The sequence below is a fragment of the Sesamum indicum genome, linkage group LG12, assembly GCF_026168435.1.
Source record: "Sesamum indicum cultivar Baizhima isolate 11 linkage group LG12, ASM2616843v1, whole genome shotgun sequence".
Taxonomy (NCBI): Eukaryota; Viridiplantae; Streptophyta; class Magnoliopsida; order Lamiales; family Pedaliaceae; genus Sesamum; species Sesamum indicum.
The window spans coordinates 2,072,394-2,092,742 of record NC_142668.1 but is presented as its reverse complement, the minus strand read 5'-3'; the positions used below and the strand labels follow the sequence as shown (position 1 = coordinate 2,092,742).

The window sequence follows — 20,349 nt, the reverse complement described above, 5'->3', positions numbered from 1 at the left end:
CAAAATACTATATAATTTACTCTCTAATCCATTGCTTTTTCTTTCTCCGTTGACTTCCCTCCTAAATTATTTAATTAAAAAATATCAATAATACAATTAAATTATTTTTTGTAAAGTAATGATTTCAAAGTCAGACCAAACAATTAAAAATCTTAGATTGTACTCTTACTACCACTCATTTATTGAGAAAATACACTAGAGTATTAATTACATGAAAAACTTGACAGAAAAGAATACGGCCCTAAACGTGAGGCATTGATCGCGTTGTAATTATAAAAAATAATTTTGGTTTATAATAGTTTAAAATATTGAAATAAGATATATGTAATTAAATGAATAATATATATATTAAAAGATGTTGGAAATAAAAGAAGATATATATGGATGATGATGAGTGGAATTGAAGGTGCATGCATGATGGGTGTAAAGAATTCCAATTAAGAGGGTAATTATCAACTTTAATTTGCACAACTACTTGATGACTCATTGCCAAGACAGATAGATAAATAGATCGATCGATCTATCTCCATTGAATGTGTATTTTAGTAGGTAAGGTGGGGTTGACCAATCCAACCTTTTTGAAGAGGAGGGCTCATGCTCATGCTCACCTCATAATATAAAAACCTTCGACCTACATATTATCCGGTTATAAAAAAAAAATAAAAACCTTAGTTTAAGATAAAAGTGTGCATGAGTATATAACCGTATTTAACGGTCGGCAAGATATAATCTATATTATTATAAAAGAAAATTTTTTAGCACATCAATTTTTGAATAGTCAAATTTATCCTTCATTTCATTTTTTTTCCTTTAAAAAAATTTGGTTAATTTAGTAATTTAAGATTTTTTAATATTTTTTTTATAATTATATATTTTTTTCCTAACTACCCACTCCCCACATTTCTCTCTTACACCTTACTTCTTCACATTTATTATAATTTATAGTTATAATTTATTCTTTTCATAATTTTTTTATCATCTTATGAAATTTTTTTTTTTTACATATTTATGGAATACGTACGATGATAACCAATAACAATAAAAATATACGTGTCTGTATAATAAAGTGGGTCAAAAACTATGTAGTACTTGTATTTCTTATGTCAACTGTGGGAGGTGGGTTTGGGGGGTAGGCGGGGTTGAGGCTGCGACATTTTTTGGGGATAGTAGATTTAGGGCAAATGAGCCGTTTGGGAAAAAAAAATCTACCACGTCGCCTTCTTTGTTAAAAATTAAATGACAGAATGGAGGAAGATCAATAAAAAAGAAAATTGTATTTTTCGTTTCGTAACTTAAGATTTTTTTACTTTTGATTCCATTAATTATGCAATTCTCATACTTAGTCTTGTAATTTTAAAAAAATAGCAATATTTCTGGTATATGTTTAACAAAAAAGGTCACACGACTGTTAATTACTTGGAACCAAAAGTGTTACTTTTTGAAAATTATGAGATCAAAAATGAAATTTTGTAACATATGAGACCAAAAATAAAAATCTTATAACTATTAAGTGTTGTTGACAGTTACTTATGTAAGACGAACTCTTACTACCAAAAATTGAATTATTCCCTTATTATAAATAACTACAGCTTATAATCCATTTCATATTAATACTTTCTGCAACAGTACTTAAACAAGACCAATGCGAATATTTAAGTTTTGACAATGGCTAATTGACATGTATTGTGATTTTTTAGCTGCAAAAATATTTGTAATGATTTTTAATTATGGCTAATGTTTAGCCTAACTTGTAGAAATAATGACTAATAACCATTATTTATCTATTGTTAATTAGCATTCACTCTAATTTTTTATTTTTAATCATAATAATCAGACATACAAAATACTATATTTTTAATTTTCTTACGTAACTGGTATTAATTAAGCAAATGTGTTTGCCTAAAAAATTGCAGCTCCAGCACTATGTAAGAAAGAATTCAAGAAGTCTCACAATCAAAAAGTTGTAGGTCGACTTTCACGAATATAGATATATAATTTATTTTTTATAGTACTATTTTATTTTTTTATTTACTTTAAATATATATATTAGTTTTAAAATATTTTTAAAATATTAATATACATTAAGTTAATATTTCTATTTAAATATAATACACGATGTAGTAATACATAGAATTCTATACTGACAGAGTCTTCATAGATTTGAGTCTACCAAAAACTTCGACTAAAATCTTTGAATATATTTTCAGAATCCATTAGACAGATTCGAAATCAGTGAAGCAAAAAGTGAGTAGACTTGACCCGTTGACTCGTGACTCATCCGCTATTTTAATATTAAAATTCAATAGAAAAATGAAATTAATTTGAATCTCATTATTGACCATCTGCCGTTCCTAACTTTTCTATGGGAATTCGAGCTCATTGGAGGAAAAATTAGTGACAAAAAAGAGTACAGTTAAAACTTTTATTTTTATTAATTATATATATTAAGTCATAAATTTTTTCATTTTATCATATAAATGAGTTTCACAATGTTAATAAGAATCATTGTTTCCTAAGATTATCATTAACAAGAATTCGCGATAAAATAGTTGTGCATAAGTTGTCACTAAAACTTGTCACTACAAAAAAAAATGTAAAATTTAATCACAATTAATTATCATGATTAAAAATAAAAAAAATCATAACAAATAATTACTGATCCTGGTCATGCAATGGTTGTCGGTCATGGTATCCACAAGGGAGGCTAAAATATTTGCGATTGGAAAATAATTTTTTTCTTAGTAAAAAATCTATATCTTTGTGTCAAATTTTATTTAACCATAATCAATAGAAATTATTTATTATGATTTTTAGTCCACATCTATCAAAATTGTAGCCAATACTTTTTTGTTTTGTTTTTTTTAGTGAATTATGATACGTGTGCAGTAAATAATTAGTGAAAATTTATACACAATTCTTATTATTAATAATAATGTTATAGTAAAAGAAAAATTGTTATAATTTAATATTTATGTATTTGTTGTGATAATTTTAAAATTATCACTTAATATTTATCATTAATATTATTTTTGTTTTAAGTGATTTCGTACTATTAAAAAAATATAACAATTTACTCCCTTATAATTTTTAGCAAATCTCAATATACTAACAATTTTTCTTAGTAGATCTTAATTTGATCGAGAGGGAGAAATATTTGTTTCATCCTATAAGATAGGTCTATTCGTTACATTTTATAAGATTTTGATTTTAGTTCCTATCTTCCTAAAATATATATATATAAAGCACATATAGACCTGTCAAATAACATATTCTTCCTTTTCCTTTCCCTTCATTAATAAAGGTTAATGGAGACAGCCATATGTAGCCGTTAAATCTACATTCCAAGGAAATTATACAGTTGTGGTCCCTTAAAAATACATGTATTTTCCTTTTCATCCCATATTTTAGGAGTTTTTTTTCCTTTTTCTTTTTTTGTCATTTTTAACTGAAAGTTGGAACTGAATTAGAAAATTTTAAGATATGGGACTAAAAGCAAAATGAAGATATTTTATGGGACCCAAAGCGTAATTTTTAACTTAGAAAAAGTAAATGACCAAACATGTTGCATCTTGTGAAAGTAGGGGCTGAAATCAAATTTTATAAAGTGGTGGATCAAAAAGCAAAATAAATCTATTTTAGGGGACTAAAAGGATGATTTTATCATTACATATATATAATATTATCATTAAAATAGACAATGTATGATGTAATTAATTATATAGATTGATATGAAATTAAAGGAAGCTTGGTGGAAAGTGGACAAAATCTAAGTATCTAGCCAAGAACAACAATTTGTGCCACGTTTGAATTGATTTGTGGCAACATTAACTAGTGGAAATTGTGGAAACCGAGAAGGATTAACAAGAAATATACATATATATGTATTCATGGTTGGAATCAATGGGAGTGTTGAATGTTGAATATATATATATATTGGAAAACATTAATCATTTCTCTTTTTGACCTCATACTCTCCAAAATTTTCAACTTCTATTGGCCCCCAACTTGGGTGGATCCGAATCCGAGGTAGACGTACGATGACATGTTCACAAGTAATTCCAATCAGATTTGGTCGGGGTTCAGGTTTTTGGGATGATATTTAATTTTGAGGGGAGAATTTAGGAAAATGATTTTAAATGAATATATTAAAAAAAAAAAAAGAAAGGTAAATTATACTCGCTTGTTATAGAATTTGACACAATTATAAATACTATTCTTATTAGTTAAAAAAATATAAATATTTTTTTAATTTTAATGCTCATCTAACAGTAAATCCATTTTATCAATTTATATTAGATTTTTATTCAATTTTTGTGACGAAGTGACCAAAAAACTCTTTTTGAATTATAAATTATAATATTTTTTAGAATTTATTTGAGGGGGAATATTTATTTCCCAAAAATGAATGATTTGAAATACTTTGTTTATGAATTTATCCAAACTAATTCAAAAGATCTTTTACAAGGGATTTGAAATACTCACACCTTTGAAATCTATTGGTCCAAATTGAAAACGTAGAAGAAGAAGAAAGGAGGAAATTATTTAATTACGAAGACGGTGAAAGATAGCATAAATGTCATGAAATGGTTGCTTAAAATGTGTGTTTAAAATTATTTTAGTGCATCGCCTTCATTTTCAAACCTTTTCATCCTAAAAGTTTACACTATAAAAAAAAAGGCATTATTGCGAAATTGGTCCTGTAGGAATGGCAAAATTAGCTTTATAAGTATTGGATTGACAATTTTAGTTCTATAAATTTTAATTTAGTGACACTTTTAGTTATTTCAGACAAATATTATTAGATTTTAGTTGGACAAATTGAGACTTAGAGTTTCGGCTGTTAACTAGAACTCACTTACATAGTCAACATCCTACGTGGATGCTGACATGGAGTGGGGAAGGGAATAAAATATATAAATCAAGTGAGGAATATTTGAGGTGTTTAACAATGTTTTGCCGTAAATGTCTTCTCTGTTGATTCATCGACCACTATTCTACCCAAGGCAGTGGACCTCTACCAAATGTTTCACCTCCAACGTCCGCAATGCACCATCTTTCATCTTTTTTCATTAACTCTTCAGCCATCTCACCAATGGCATTTTCCCATTGCCATCACTTCAAAATTTTCACCGTTAAAGAAAGAGCTCTCAGTAGAATCAAGAAAGAGCTCTCAGTGAGGTCATGAGTATTTCTCTCTCTAGAAAGTTTTCTCTCTAGAGTGCCTCAACCTTGTTTTGCTCTCTCACGAATCTCCTTCAACTTGCTGCAAATTCTGGACCGATTAATCGCTTCTCCTTTTGTTGCTTATTATTTCTACCGAACGATTTTGACTTTTGAAGACTTTTCGCAGGCTGAAAAGCCTCCACGACCTGTTGTCCTGCCGGAGAAACTGTTTCTACTGCTGATTCTTTGCTGCTGCTGGCGCAAGTTTCCTGCAGATTGCAGCACCGCTGTGCACTTTCCAGTACTTCTCTGGCCATAATCAGACGGAGGGTTCCATCTCTGAATTTCAGTTGGTCAGATTATTTAAATTTTGAATTTTGAATTTTTGAATTTCATCCTCAAAAGCTGTGCCCTGCTGCTGCATTTTCAATAATCTGCTACCGCTGCGCACCTTCCACCATCATCTCAGGCCTTAATACGGTGGTCGGAAGGTCTGAGTTTTGAATTTTCTGGAGGAAGGAGAGTTTGAATTTTGAAATTTGAGTGCTGCATAACTGCCCTGCTGCTGCCATTACTCTACAGCAGTTTCTGCAGCTGTTTGTGCATCAGTTTCTGCAGCCGTTCCTCTGCCTGCTATAGCCAAAACCAACAAGCTACGGAAACCTGCTGCCGGCCTACACTCCGATCAGCCGTCGGCAAAAGCCGCAACTGTCAAAACAGGTGCTACTGCCCGACAGCCGGGTGAGTACCAAACTGACGCTAACACCAAGAAGCAAAGGAAAGCTGAAATTGTTACTACCGGCCAATTTTCCAGCCAGTCATTGACAGCAGCCGACCCACCAAAACTGCTGAAACCCTACAACAGCCAGTTAGCGAAACGGCTATCCAGCAACCTAATGCCACCACTACCGGTAAGGCTACATTTGGTGATTTCATTTCTACCTTGGATTGTACCCCCTCCTTCACTAAGAATGATGCTCCAACATCCACTGCCTCCCGGTCGGAAGGAAAACAACCAACTATTGATATTGCCGCTGACAATTTTGTGGGGCTATTTAGCACCAATCGCAGGCTCACCGAAGAAAAGAAACTCAGAAAATTTGCGGTTGACGATAGCCCTCTGACCTTGGAGCCCAATGACATGCTTGATGTTCGAAGCAAATTGGGTTTTTGCCTCGTCGGCTACACTGCCGGAAAATTCCCAGGACTAAAGGCGATTCGTGCACTGTCCCAAACTTGGGGATCCAGTTTCCAACAGCACGAGAGCGGTTGGTTAATCTTCCATTTTGCCCGTAAGGAGGATAGGAAGCAGATTTTGTCCGGGGGACCTTACTTCATATACAGACGTCCCCTACTTCTTAAGCACATGCTATATTGCTTCGAATTTAAAGAGGATGATATCAGCCTAATACCGGTTTGGGCCACCCTCCCATCACTTCCCCTCGAGTGCTGGCACCCTAATGCGCTCGGCATGATTGGTTCTAGGATTGGCAACCCCATTGCCATGGATTCCCTAATGATGAAAATGGAAAAGGTATCGTATGCCAGAATACTGGTAGAAGTTGATGGTTCCAAAAAATTTGTCGACCAAGTGGAGTTCGTTATGCCAAACGGCATAACCCGAAAACAACCGGTCGTCTACGAGTTTACCACCAAATTTTGCACTGAATGCAACAGATTCGGTCACCTTCAGGAGACATGCCAGGGCACACATCCACCAGCCGTGGTTGCTGCAGCTGCCCCTGCTACTGCACCTGTCAAGCAGACAGAAGCAAATAAATCACAGACTACTGAGTGGACTACGATCCAAGGAGGAAGAAGGGCAAATTTACAAATATAGCAGCCAAGCCGGCAGTGGAGGGTCACCAACCAATATCACCGACCATCAAGGTGGACAAGGGACGGTTAGCACGAATGGAACGCATTCGCTCAAACTTCAAGATAGGGAGGCTACCATACCGAGAGACTTCGATAGCTCATCGACTGATTCCCCGATAACCACTCAACACATAATGCCGGGGATCAAGACCAATGAGACTGCAATGATGTTCAGTATACCAATGAAGCAGACAGGAGGGGAGTCTCCCCCTCGATCCCCATGAAGATCGGCTTCTGGAACGTGAGGGGCTTCAATCGGCCCCTCAAACACAATGGGGTTGCCCACCTCATCAAGCATAACTAGCTTTGCCTCTTGGGAATTTTGGAGATAAAGCTTACAGCATCTAAGATTCAGACATTTCTTAGTCGATCATTTCCGGGATGGTGCCAAGCCAACAACTTTGACACCATTGTCGGTGGACGCATCCTTGTGATTTGGAACCTGGCAGTTATCGACCTTCAACTGGAGGATATCTCACCGCAAGTTATCCACTGCCGTGTCACGAATAAGTTTTCTCAACTCTCCTTCTATATCTCGTTTACTTATTGTCTATATTCCGTTGTCAATAGAAGGAGTATGTGGGAGAAGCTTACAGAATTGGGACAGATGATAAGCATTCCATAGCTCATTATGGGCGATTTCAACTGTGTGAAATCTCCCGAGGAGAAGCAACTTGGAGTGGCCCCAACTTGGTATGAACTCAAGGATTTCGTGGACTGTTGTGCAACACTTGGACTGCTTGACGTCCCCACAATGGATTGCTATTACACATGGTATTCCAACAACGAAAGCAACCCTGTGTGGTACAAACTTGATCGGGTCCTTTACAACAACGAATGGCTTGAGGCCGGTTTACATTGCGGCGCCCACTTCAACCCACCGGAATGCTTATCTGACCACTCCCCGGGTATTGTCACTATCTTTGATCATACTCCCACTAAGCTAAAATCATTCCGTTTTTTCAATATGTGGGCAGAACATCCGGACTTATTAACGACTGTGGAGCAACGATGGAACTTGAATGTTGAGGGAACGCCACAATTCAGTCTTTGCAAAAGACTGAAAGCACTCAAAGGTGCACTGAAAGCTTTCAACACACAATAATACAGCCACATTTCCACCAGGACCAAACAGACTGACCTTGCACTGCAAGATGCTCAGAACTAACTTGAAAGCAATCCGGGAAATGTAACGCTTCGGGAATCTTTGGGAGATCTTAGGAGGAAGGCCGTTTTCCTTGCCGAGGTCAAACGACACTTCTTCTACCAGAAAGCCAAGATCCATTACCTCAAAGAGGGGGACCGAAAGACCAAATTTTTCCACGATATGGTGAAAAGGAATGCTGCTAGAAACTCCATCAAGGCAGTCACTAGAGCTGACGGGACCATTATTACTGCTGCCGTTGAGATTGCCCAAGAGTTCGTTGATTACTACACATCATTCTTGGGCACCGAGTCTCACACCATCCCAGTTGATGACGGAGTGTTCGATTGCAGCCCCAAACTCTCTCCTGAGCTTACTGATGAACTTTGAAGGGAAGTCACAGCACTGGAGGTCAAGGACGCAATCTTCAATATTAACGACAACAAGGCACCCGGCCCCGATGGATATTCCTCATGCTTCTTCAAGAAAGCATGGAATGTGGTGGGTGATCATATATGCAGGGCCGTTTTGGATTTCATTAGGAGAGGACGGATGCTACGGCAACTTAACCACACCATCATTGCTCTCGTGCTCAAATCAGAGCATTCCAATTCTGTTGCTGACTACCGACCGATTTCGTGCTGCAACGTCATCTACAAGGCCATCATGAAAATTATCTCGGACCGGCTTGCACCGCATTGGAGCACCTAATCGACCATTGCCAATCTGCGTTTATTGGAGGTCGTAATATCACCGACAATATTTTCTTGGCGCAAAAAATGGTGCGGCAGTACTCGAGGAAAGGGATTTCAACTCGATGTACTATCAATATCGACCTTTGCAAGGCATATGACTCAGTCTCGTGGACATTTCTCTCCCGAGTACTTCACGGGTTTGGTTTTCCCCCGATGTGTATAGCTTGGATTATGGAGTGCATCTGCACCTCATCCTTTTCAGTGTCTTTGAATGGTTCCCTCCACGGGTTCTTTCCGGGGAAGAAAGGCCTAAGGCAAGGAGACCCGATGTCGCCGGCCCTCTTCCTCCTTAGCATGGAATACTTCTCCCGAATGGTCAAGAGGAAGACTTCCAGCTCAGACTTCAACTATCACCCGAAATGTGAAAAGTTGAAAATCACTCACCTCCTCTTTGCCGACGACCTGATGCTTTTCTCTCGAGGAGACCTTCCATCTTTTCACATCTTGATGGAATACCTGCAAGATTTTAGGGACGCATCCGACCTTTCCGTCAATACCTCCAAGTCATGCATTTTTACACCAGGCGTCCGAAATTAGGAACTTGATGAAATTCTCACTAGGATAGAGTTTGCGAGAGGTGAGATGCCAATCCGATACCTTCGCATTCCATTAGCGGCAAAAAAACTTTCAGTCAACATCTACTCACCGCTTGTGGATCAAATAGCCAACTGCACTTCGAAGTGGAAGTCCAAGTCATTATTTTATGCAGGCCGACTGAAACTCATCCGTTCAGTTATTCAGGGCTTGGAGTGCTTTTGGTTCCAAGTTTTCCCTCTTCCAGCGGTGGTCATCGAGAAAATTCACCAACTCTGTAGGAATTTCCTATGGAACTCAAGGAGGGCACCAGTCGCTTGGGATGAAATATGCCATCCCAAGGAAGAAGGCTGTCTCGGTATTAGGCACATCCAATCTTGGAACGTGGCGCTCCTTGCACGCATTCTATGGAACATCCACCGCAAGGCAGACAAGTTGTGGGTGCAATGGGTCAACGGTGTCTACCTTAGAGGTGCCTCAATTTGGGACTGACAACCGAAGAAAGGGGGATTCTCCACTCCTTAAACGGCTTGCTGATATCCGCAACAAGAGTCACTGATTTTGGGTCATCGGCAGCAGCAATTGAACATATGACGAGATGGGCTACCACTAAGGGCCTCCAAACGTCAAAAGCATATGAGTACTTCAGACCGAAACTTATGAGACAGCCTTGGAAAGCATCTATCTGGAAAGCTTTCATCCCACCGAAGTACTCGTTCATTATGTGGCTTGGCTTGTGCAACAGATTAGCTACAAGGGACAGACTCGAGTTTCTCCATGAAGAGGATTTATGCTCACTTTGTATCAACACCAAGGAATCGGCCAAACACCTTTTCTTTGAGTGCCCGTTCAGCAACTACGTTTGGTCACATATCCGAGTATGGCTTGGGATTAACCAACATATGTCCACCCTACACAGTGCAGTGAAATGGCTCAAGAAGGAGAAAATCGGCTCAACAAAGCACGACACCTAGCTTTGTCATGCACGGTCTACACCCTTTGGAGGCATCGTAACGAATTCATATTTGAGGGTGCAAAGCCCAATCCTGAGGGCCTTATTATTTCCATGAACACAGTTTATAGCCTCCTCTTGACACATTTCCCGCACGGTTTAATTGCTCTTTAAACTTTAGTGTGGGTCATTTTGTATCTCTCTGGGTATGCCCGGAGGACTCTATAAATATTACTGGATGAATGAAAGCTTACAATTCACCCACAAATAAAAAATTTCACTGTTAATTCTCCACCATCAGGCATCCTCTCACCCCCAGATAGCCCACATTGGAAAGCCCATCGTCCGGCGATCATTTTCCACTAATTAATTTTAGTTTTCTTCAACTTTTGAGTATTTAGGAATCCTTTGTTTGTCTCCAACTCCTTCCCCTTGCGACTCCTGCTTGTCACAAACTTCTGCCATGGACTCAACTCCCCACCACACCATGCTCCACGCCACATTAACAACAACGCTAAGACACCCCGTACTTAAGTTGAGACCAATTTGTAGCCAGAGCCCTAAACCCTAATTTATCCAACTAATTTTTTAGGTAATTTTGACTGGAACGGCGAAGATTGTCATTAGATTAAAACTTGCAAGACCAAAATTATCAATCCAATACTTACAAGACTAATTTTACCATTCTATAAATCTACATGATTAATTTTGCAATTTTACCACAAAACAATTACTTTATTGCTATGGATTTCTTGCGATGGACATATTCCATCCCCATTTGTGACTAATTTTTTGTTGCAATACCATCGTAGAATCCAACCGAAGAATGTGCAAAATAGTTCTATCATCCACAAATTCCGATGGTTTTTGCGAGAGAAAAATGCCATGCCAATTTTCGGCCTGTATTTGCGATGGAATAAAAATTTTCTTCACTAAATTGAACATTTTCTTCGATTAGCAGTCAGCGATTGGTAGTTCCATCATGAACGGCTGCTATTCTCAACATCTAGTGATTCGGCTCGTTTATGTGTGATCATGATCAACGACCACGATCTTATCCACATCACCTCCCCGAATCTAATAAAACCTGAAGATAAGACAAGACGGTGAAGCTAGTCGGGTCGTCCCGACAACGACACTCTGATGCTTAAGTTAGTTTGAGGTCGAGGAAAAAATAGGCGATCTAAATGTGCAATTGAAGTGAAGATACCGCTTTTCTCTATAGCCGTGAGTATTTATAGAACATACATGGGTCCCACTACTTGACGCGTGTCATCACCTGGACTATGCATCCTCTCGTGTCTCCACCTATGCGGGGCGGTATATGGGTCGAATCTGGGCCACCTGACTCGATTATCATGACCATGACCCGACGCGAACAGCTACCGCCTATGCGCCCTCAGAATTTTAATAAAATCCTTATCATCTAGTAAGGCCCGTCATAAAATTTTTATCCAAATCTCGTTTCTTAAAGTTATTAATTTTTGGTGGAAAAAAAAAATTGGGACGGCAATAAGATATCGCAAAAAACAGTTATAAAGTTCATTGCAAAACCAGAAATTTTAAAGGAAAAACTCAAAAAAAAAAACAAATTAAAATAATTTGCGGCTACATTGTGACGAGAAATAAGATCCCCATTGCAAATTTTGTCGGAAGTCTCTCATCTAAAAGGTTAACATAATCTGGTCACGGACATGGACATGCTACCTTATCATCCCTAAGGAAAACATTAATCATTATCCCTGAAATGATATAGCTAATGCAAGTCACATTACATATTCTTGTACTTTTTCGCTAGAAAGTTGACTGAGAAATTAGAATGAGATAAAGTATGAATTTTAAAAATAATAAGGTCGAAAAATGAAAATGAAAAATCAAAATAATTCTAAATATAAATTTAAAGAATCATTTCTAATGTATACCCGTAAAAGATGTCACGTATTTCCTTCAAAGAGTAAAAGACAATTAACTGATAAAATATCTCCTTTTGTTCCTTTTCTTTTTTGTGGTTAGATTATTTGATCAATGGGATAAACATTGAAAGAAAAGAGTGTTACTTGAAGTGTCAGATGAAGTTTAATATCAAACAATATTTGACGCGAAATTGAACGTACGTACTCGAGTGGCACCGTGTACGCAAGAAACTTGGACTTTTAAGAGTGATGAACATAAATAGTAAAAGTTGAAAAATAGCCGAAATCTAAAAGTGGATTAGGATAATGTATTAAAAAGTGATTATTTTATATAAGTTATTGCACTTTTATACTAGTGATGAATAATTGACAAAAAGCAGATTGGAAAAAGTATTAGTGGAAAATAAATAATGGTGGAAAAAGAATAAAATTTAGCTTTTTCGAGATTTCTAATAAAATATATTCGTAATGCATTTAGGAGTGTAATTTACTTTATTTTTAAAAAACACGGGGATAATTTATTATTTTATTTTTTATAGAATTTTTATTGCTCATTTATCATATCACTAGAGTTTTAAATTGCTTTTTCTCTATTAAAATATTTACTTAAATTAAATTTAGACATCGTACCGACGTCTTAATTACTTTTTTTTATTATTATCTTAAATTTTAATTTCATTTTAATAAATTAAAAGTAGAATCATCACTGGATAACACGTGAAAATTATTTAGTCTTACATGTATATTTTTTTCTCCCAAATATTACTGTTTTTAAAATTCTAGTTGCTTGATCCGCATAGCAATCGGGTCAATCTACTTGGCCCGATCCCACTACTGCGTCCAGTTGCCGCCGTTGTTATATAAATTGGTTTAGTAGGGGCCGCCCGCCCTGACCCGTCTCCCGCCAACTTGTGTATAAAACTACTTGAAAAAATGATTTTTTTTCGTCTCATAAATTAAACTTCGTATATTTTTACTCTCATTGCTTATGAAGTTTTAAAAAACAATTCAATAATTTCAAAAAGTTTTCACTTTTAGTCATTGCACAGATTTTTATTAAAAGATTGACATAAAAATTACGTGATTGATCGTTTTCCTCTATTTTAAAAATATGATGACCAGTAATTTCATAATAAAAAATTCAAAGGATCAGGACTGAAAATGAGATAGTTTGTAAGTTAATTATGAGATTATTCTTTAAAATTTGGTAAACAATGAGACAAAAATGTATTGAAACTAAGCTAATAAGATGCAATTCTTTTGAGTTCTGGCAATGCAACCCTCTCACCATTCAAAACTTATCGCTGTTCTATAATATTCTTACATATATCTATATATATATATATAAATAAAACAACAAGTTTTTTTTTTTTTTTAAAATGATTTTAAAATACAAAGTTGTTATAAAAGTTTAATGGTTCTTCACTAAATTAATTGTCCATTACAGACAATATCGTATTTATAAATCAACAAACCATTAATCAAAAGAGTAAACGGAAAGCTCCTATATATATATATATATGTTGACTTGTTTTGATCATTCACACGGTAATTAGGCGCAGATAGATTTATTCTGTAGTTGACATTTTGTACCGTTTGTTGATACTGGTTTTATAATTGTTAATTTTACAAATAATTTTATGTAAATTAAAAAAGTTTATATATGTCGACGGAACTATTAAGAAGTATTTTAAATAACTTTCTAAGATATCTAAAGATTTATAATATAATTTAAAGTGTTTGATAAAATTATTAGAAGATCAGCTTATAAGTTCATTGAGTTTCTAGTATACTTATTCTAAAGATTTATATATTTATAAAATTTTGACTATATACATTAATTATGAAATTATTATTATGAGCGTCTTATAAGCTGCGTAAGTCTTATGTTATACAAAATTTTGAAAAGCTAATTATTATTTGTAAAATAAAGTTTATAATTTAATAAAATATAAAAACTTATAGTTAGATCTCTTGTACGTACAGTCCTTAATTTGGATTAACTTAATTGAAAAATATCCTTTGATCTGTAAAAAGTAGTGACGCAATTGGCCACATGTAGTCCTATTCGATTTGCTCAGAATCAATAAATGACAAACCAAACTTTTGTATATATATAGCAAAGTCTTTTCCAATTTTTTTTATTAGTTTTATATTTATTGAAATTACGAAAACAAATAACTTTAATTTATTTCATTACAGGTAGATCTGCACTTATTTTAGTATAAAGTCAAACTGTTTAATCTTTTATTAATTTATTGTATAACGTCGCAACATGAATAATTAAAAATTCTAAGAAAAAAGCCTTAATTAGATCCCCATCTACCCATAATAAAAGGTCTAATTTGAAAAGATTTCAAGTTTCTATATAAAAATTAGAAAAAATACATTTTTATCTTATTTCGTAGTTATATTATTTCCCTAATTAATTAGGAATGCATATAGTAATTCAGAATTAATAGTATCATATTATTATTTTAATTAATTAGGGAGAGTGTAGCTTCAAGCAAATAATTCCTATTTCAAGACTATAAGATTTATTCATTTTCGGATTCTTGTTTAATTATCCTTAAACAATAAACTTAACACAACCTTTTATTAATCTGCATAAAACTTAGGATAAACTATATTGACACACAATTACATCTAATTGCATAAATATCTTCTATATACCCCACTACATGAAAATCCTTAATAGCAACAAAAAATATAATATTGAACTAATTAGCAAGTAAAACTATTGTTGCCAATTTATATTATTTAGAATAAGAAATTTACTTTTTAATAAATTTAGCAACAAATTATTTAAATATACATTAAATAATGTAAATTAGCAACGAAAGTTTTATTTGTTAATTAGCTCGACTTTAATTTTAGCATTAAATATTTTTATAACTATTGATAGTATTTGCAAAATTAATTAAAAGACATCTTTTGAGAATATAAATACTTCCTCTATTTAAGGACAAAATTTTATTCAAACATCCTCTGAGGTATATTTCATTAGTTAATACCCCTTAAGATAGGGGTGTATATTTGTGTACTTTCAAGGGACTGAGTCGTGTAATTAATTATTCTAATTATCTGGTCAACCCTAAGCCCTAGAAAAAGATAATAAATTAAAAAAAAAAAAAAAAGACGTCAAATTTGAGCATGAATGGAAAGGAGGGGGTGTTCCCCACAACTATAAATAGGTGGCGTCTCCATTCAGCTTTCAACTCAATCTCATCTCCTTTCCCAATTCTATCTCTCTCATCTGCTGCTAACTCATAAGGTCGTTTAATGTTTTTCTTAATTGTAGACCACCATAATTACTACTTCTCTTCTTTAGTTTCCTCAAAACATACACATCAAAATTAGAGTTGTTCAACAATCTTTCTTTGATCCATGAACGGAAATATATATATATATATATATACATTTCGATATTGCTTCCACTGAATACTTCTTTTGTAAATTAGTGTTGGATTTCGTGTTATACGTATAAAAACCTCATCACTATACTATATACACGTTTTAATTCTTTGCTCGTATGTTTCAACTTTCATTTCACATTGTTTTCTATGTTGCTTATAAATTGGGAAAATTCTTATTGCTTATAAATAAGGAAAATTGTTGTTTGTATCAATTTTAACTGAATCAAATCAATTACAAAGTAAGTGTGGATACACTAGGTATATGATTGGTTACTTTTCATACATCGTTCACCAATCATACGATAAATGTATTGCGCTTGCCATATAATTAGTTCAGGTCCGATCGAGCTCGATTCGTACTAGAATTTCCCAATAAACAGATGTGAACCACATTAATTTTAGCATGCACGTTTCATTGTACTCTACTACCTACAAGTATATATAGATCTAGAGAGACCTATCAAAAAATAAAAATAAAAATAAAGAATTAGAGAGAGGAGAAGAGAGAGAGAGAGAGAGACAAATATTAATTACATGTTGTCTTATAACCTCGTACTCACATGCTGATCACATTTTCCTCAGAACTGATCGTCAATGACATTCAAGTCTAGATTCATAATGTCTGTCCCAGTCCTGGGACTGGCCCTGCTGCTGCTGGTGGTGGTATCCGCGGTGGCAGAGGTGATCGACACACGGTACAAGGACCCGAAACTGCCGATGAACTTGCGGATAAAGATCCTGATGAAGCAGATGACGCTGGAAGAGAAAATCGCGCAGATGGCCCAAATCAATAGGCTGCAGGCGGAGGCAGACCCCAAGATCCTGAGGGAATACTCGATAGGCAGTCTCATCACTGCCCCCGACAGCCCGCCGGGGGGCAACCACCGTGCCACGGCGGAGCAGTGGGTGGACATGGTGAACGGCTACCAGAAATGGTCGTTGTCCCACAGGCTGGGGATACCTATGCTTTATGCGACTGATTCTGTGCATGGGCATAACAATCTTTACAGGGCAACTGTTTTCCCTCACAATGTCGGCCTCGGGGCAACCAGGTCACATATATATATATATATATATCTTTCCTTTATTATATATATAATAATTATTATAAAAATATTAATAATATTTAATTAAATCTTTAAAAAAAAATAAGAAAAAGGACTTTGACTCATAGATAACTATCGACACATATGAAATAAAACTAGTCTTGAGTTATATCAATCAGTTATTCCTCTTTTCTCTCTCTCTAGTTTTTCTTTGTAATATAGAACATTGTTGGATTGATATGTTGCAGAGATCCAGAGCTTGTGAAGAGAATTGGAGCTGTGACAGCCATCGAAACCAGGGCTACAGGCATTCCTTACGTCTTTGCACCATGCATTGCGGTATATATATGTATTATAAATATATGAATATCTTGATACTTTATATAATTAAATTATGTTATATATATATATGTATATTTAGGTGTGTAGAGATCCAAGATGGGGTAGATGCTATGAAAGTTACAGCGAAGACCACAAAATTGTTGAACAAATGACAGACATAATTTATGGTCTACAAGGAGAAATTCCTCCCAATTCACCAAAAGGTGTTCCCTACATAGCTGGAAAGTAAGTTTTTTTTTTAAATTTCTTGCATGTCTTTTAAATATTGTTATATGCATATATACATACACAAATTAATGTGATTATTCATTTCTTTTAATTTATTATTATTCTTATTTTGTTGAAACGTATATATATAGGAATAATGTAGCTGCTTGTGCAAAACACTTTGTTGGCGATGGAGGCACAGCAAAAGGGATAAATGAGAACAATACAGTAACAGATTGGCATGGATTGCTGAGTATTCATATGCCTGGATACTTCCATTCCATCATCAAAGGTGTCTCCACTATTATGGTTTCTTATTCAAGTTGGAACGGACAGAAGATGCATGCAAACAAGACTCTCGTCACCCATTTCCTCAAAAACACTCTCAAATTCAAAGTATGTACTATCTAATATTTATTTATAATTAATTTAGTTTCGTAGATTATTAATTTCATTTTTTTCTTTAATTTTTCAGGGATTTGTCATATCAGATTGGCAAGGCGTGGATAGAATAACTTACCCTTCGGGTTCCAATTATTCTACCTCACTTCTTAGAGCAATTAATGCTGGCATTGACATGGTTAGTATATATATATATAGGTCTAAAAGACTAATTAACTTGGGTTCTAAGACTTTTAATTTAAACTAATATCACATATTATAATTTCTTTTTTGTTATGCAGGTGATGGTGCCACCAAATATTACAGAATATGTAAAGATTATAACTTCCCATGTGAAGAACAAGTTAATTCCAATTAATCGGATCGACGATGCAGTTAAAAGGATTTTGAGAGTCAAAATCACTTTGGGCCTTTTTGAAAACCCTTTATCTGATTATAGCTTGGTTGGTGAAATTAGAACTCAGGTTAGCTAGTATATATATTCCACTTACCTCCTCAATTCATCACAATATATACGGATTTAATGCAATTTACCCTCTTATAATTTTAAAAATAAGTAAATTACCCTCTATAAAAAACAAATAACAATTTTTATCTTCCTGTATTTTAAAAAATTAAGCAATTTACCTCCCTGTCTAAGGAGTTAAATTGCTTCAATTTTAAAAATATAGGGAGGCAAATTGTTATATATTTGTAAAAATATAAGGGGGTAAATTGTTATTTTATTATTTATAAGAGGGATATTTACCTATTTTTCATAACATAAGTAGGTAGATTGCAATTTACCCTAATATATATACATACTTGTGCATTGACTCACTTTAATTTCTTTGCTTGTAATGTCCTGCCAATTTGAACAGGCTCACAGACATTTGGCAAGAGAGGCTGTAAGAAAATCACTTGTGCTCTTAAAGAATGGAAAAGATGCCAAGAAACCTTTAATTCCACTTCCCAAAAAGACCTCCAAAATCTTAGTTGCAGGAACACATGCCAACAATCTTGGACTACAATGTGGTGCTTGGACTATTACTTGGCAAGGACAAAATGGACACAACCTCACAACCGGTATATATATGTTTGTGTATTTATATGTCCAAAGTTATATATAATCCATTAAAATTCTTACTTAAATTAAGTTTAAGCCAAACTTGCACTATTATATTTATAGAGTTATTATATAAAGCTGTTGATGCATGCACGTAATTTTGCATTTTTTAATTTATTGAATTGGTCCTTAGAATATGTTTTCCTATATATATATGCTCAGGAACAACAATACTGAATGCAATCTCAGCAACAGTGGATCCCAGTACAGATATTGTCTATAGCGAAAATCCGGACGTTATGTCATTGAAGGCCAGCAAATATTCATATGCTGTTGTGGTGGTGGGAGAGCCCACCTACGCTGAATCCGCTGGCGACAATTTGAATCTCACGATCCCCGAACCTGGATTGAGTACAATGATAAACGTCTGCAGCAAAGTTAAGTGTGTTGTGGTGTTGATTTCAGGACGGCCGCTAGTGGTTGAGCCGTATCTTCCGATGTTGGACGCCCTGGTGGCTGCATGGCTACCGGGATCTGAAGGAGAGGGAGTAGCTGACGTGCTGTTTGGGGACTATGGATTTACTGGAAAATTGCCAAGAACCTGGTTCAGGACTGTGGATCAGCTTCCTATGAATGTTGGGGATAAGCACTATGATCCACTTTTTCCTTTCGGCTTTGGACTCACCACAAAGCCCGTTAATGGATCAATGGAGATAGAGACCTAATCGGTTTCTATGGATCAGCAGGGGATGTTACTAGGTTGTATTATTTTATGAGCTACTGAAATAATGTCATAATTAGCAAGTCAAGTTTGGGAAATGTTATTTTCTCGAACTGTTTTCAGTGTGATATGAACGAAGTTATAATTGATAAAGAAATTGTTTATTCTCCTATAATTTGGTTTTATTTATTGGTTAAAGAAACAAACTACAACAACACTACAAAAGAAAATGGGGAATTTGCAACTTTTTTTTTTGAAATATGCACGCTCTTTATAGCAACTTTCGAATGGAATATTTGCTAAGGCCACATTTTTTGCCAGAAGAATTTGTATGTTTGGAACGGCAAAATAGTTATAAAATCCGTTCTTACACAGTCGTATTCATAAAGCCGTTATGAAAACTTGACTGTTACAATTTAAAACGGCTTTTCGAACTGCTATAAAGATTTGGCACGACTTCTCTTTTTGTGAAAGCTCACTGTTCTAAAACCTGGTCACAAGACCATTTCAAATATGTAATTTGCTGTGGCCATTACAAATATCGATACAAATTTTTTACCACTACAAATTAATTATGATTTTTGGAACGGTTGTGTTGGTGTTGTAACTGCCACTGAAAAAAACAGAACTTTTATTCCAAGAATAGAATGTAACGCTTGATGCTAACAGTTTTTTTATCACAACCGAAGGTCAAAGGATCTTAAACAAAAATTCTAAAATCAAAGGGAATAAATCTTGCAAAACAGAGGTTATCACTCCAATGCTCAAGTCAGTAACATATTAAAAAAGAAATAAAAGAAATTTGAACCAAAGTGAGAATAATGACAAAAT

General features: G+C 34.8%; 2 protein-coding genes across 2 annotated transcripts; both read left to right on the top strand.

Annotated features, from left to right (window-relative positions):
* The first annotated feature begins 7,672 nt into the window (after nucleotides 1-7,672).
* On the top strand, nucleotides 7,673-8,575 carry LOC148784617 (uncharacterized). Its single transcript, XM_088876224.1, has 2 exons — nucleotides 7,673-8,117; nucleotides 8,256-8,575. Exons 1-2 carry the CDS (start codon nucleotides 7,673-7,675, stop codon nucleotides 8,573-8,575), a joined length of 765 nt encoding a protein of 254 aa, XP_088732350.1.
* Nucleotides 8,576-16,215: 7,640 nt separating this feature from the next.
* Nucleotides 16,216-19,693, top strand: LOC105178753 (uncharacterized). The gene is made up of 8 exons (XM_011102291.3): nucleotides 16,216-16,807; nucleotides 17,050-17,140; nucleotides 17,223-17,368; nucleotides 17,503-17,746; nucleotides 17,826-17,930; nucleotides 18,034-18,216; nucleotides 18,613-18,817; nucleotides 19,020-19,693. Exons 1-8 carry the CDS (start codon nucleotides 16,350-16,352, stop codon nucleotides 19,520-19,522), a joined length of 1,935 nt encoding a protein of 644 aa, XP_011100593.1. The 5' UTR covers nucleotides 16,216-16,349; the 3' UTR covers nucleotides 19,523-19,693.
* The last annotated feature ends 656 nt before the right edge of the window (nucleotides 19,694-20,349 follow it).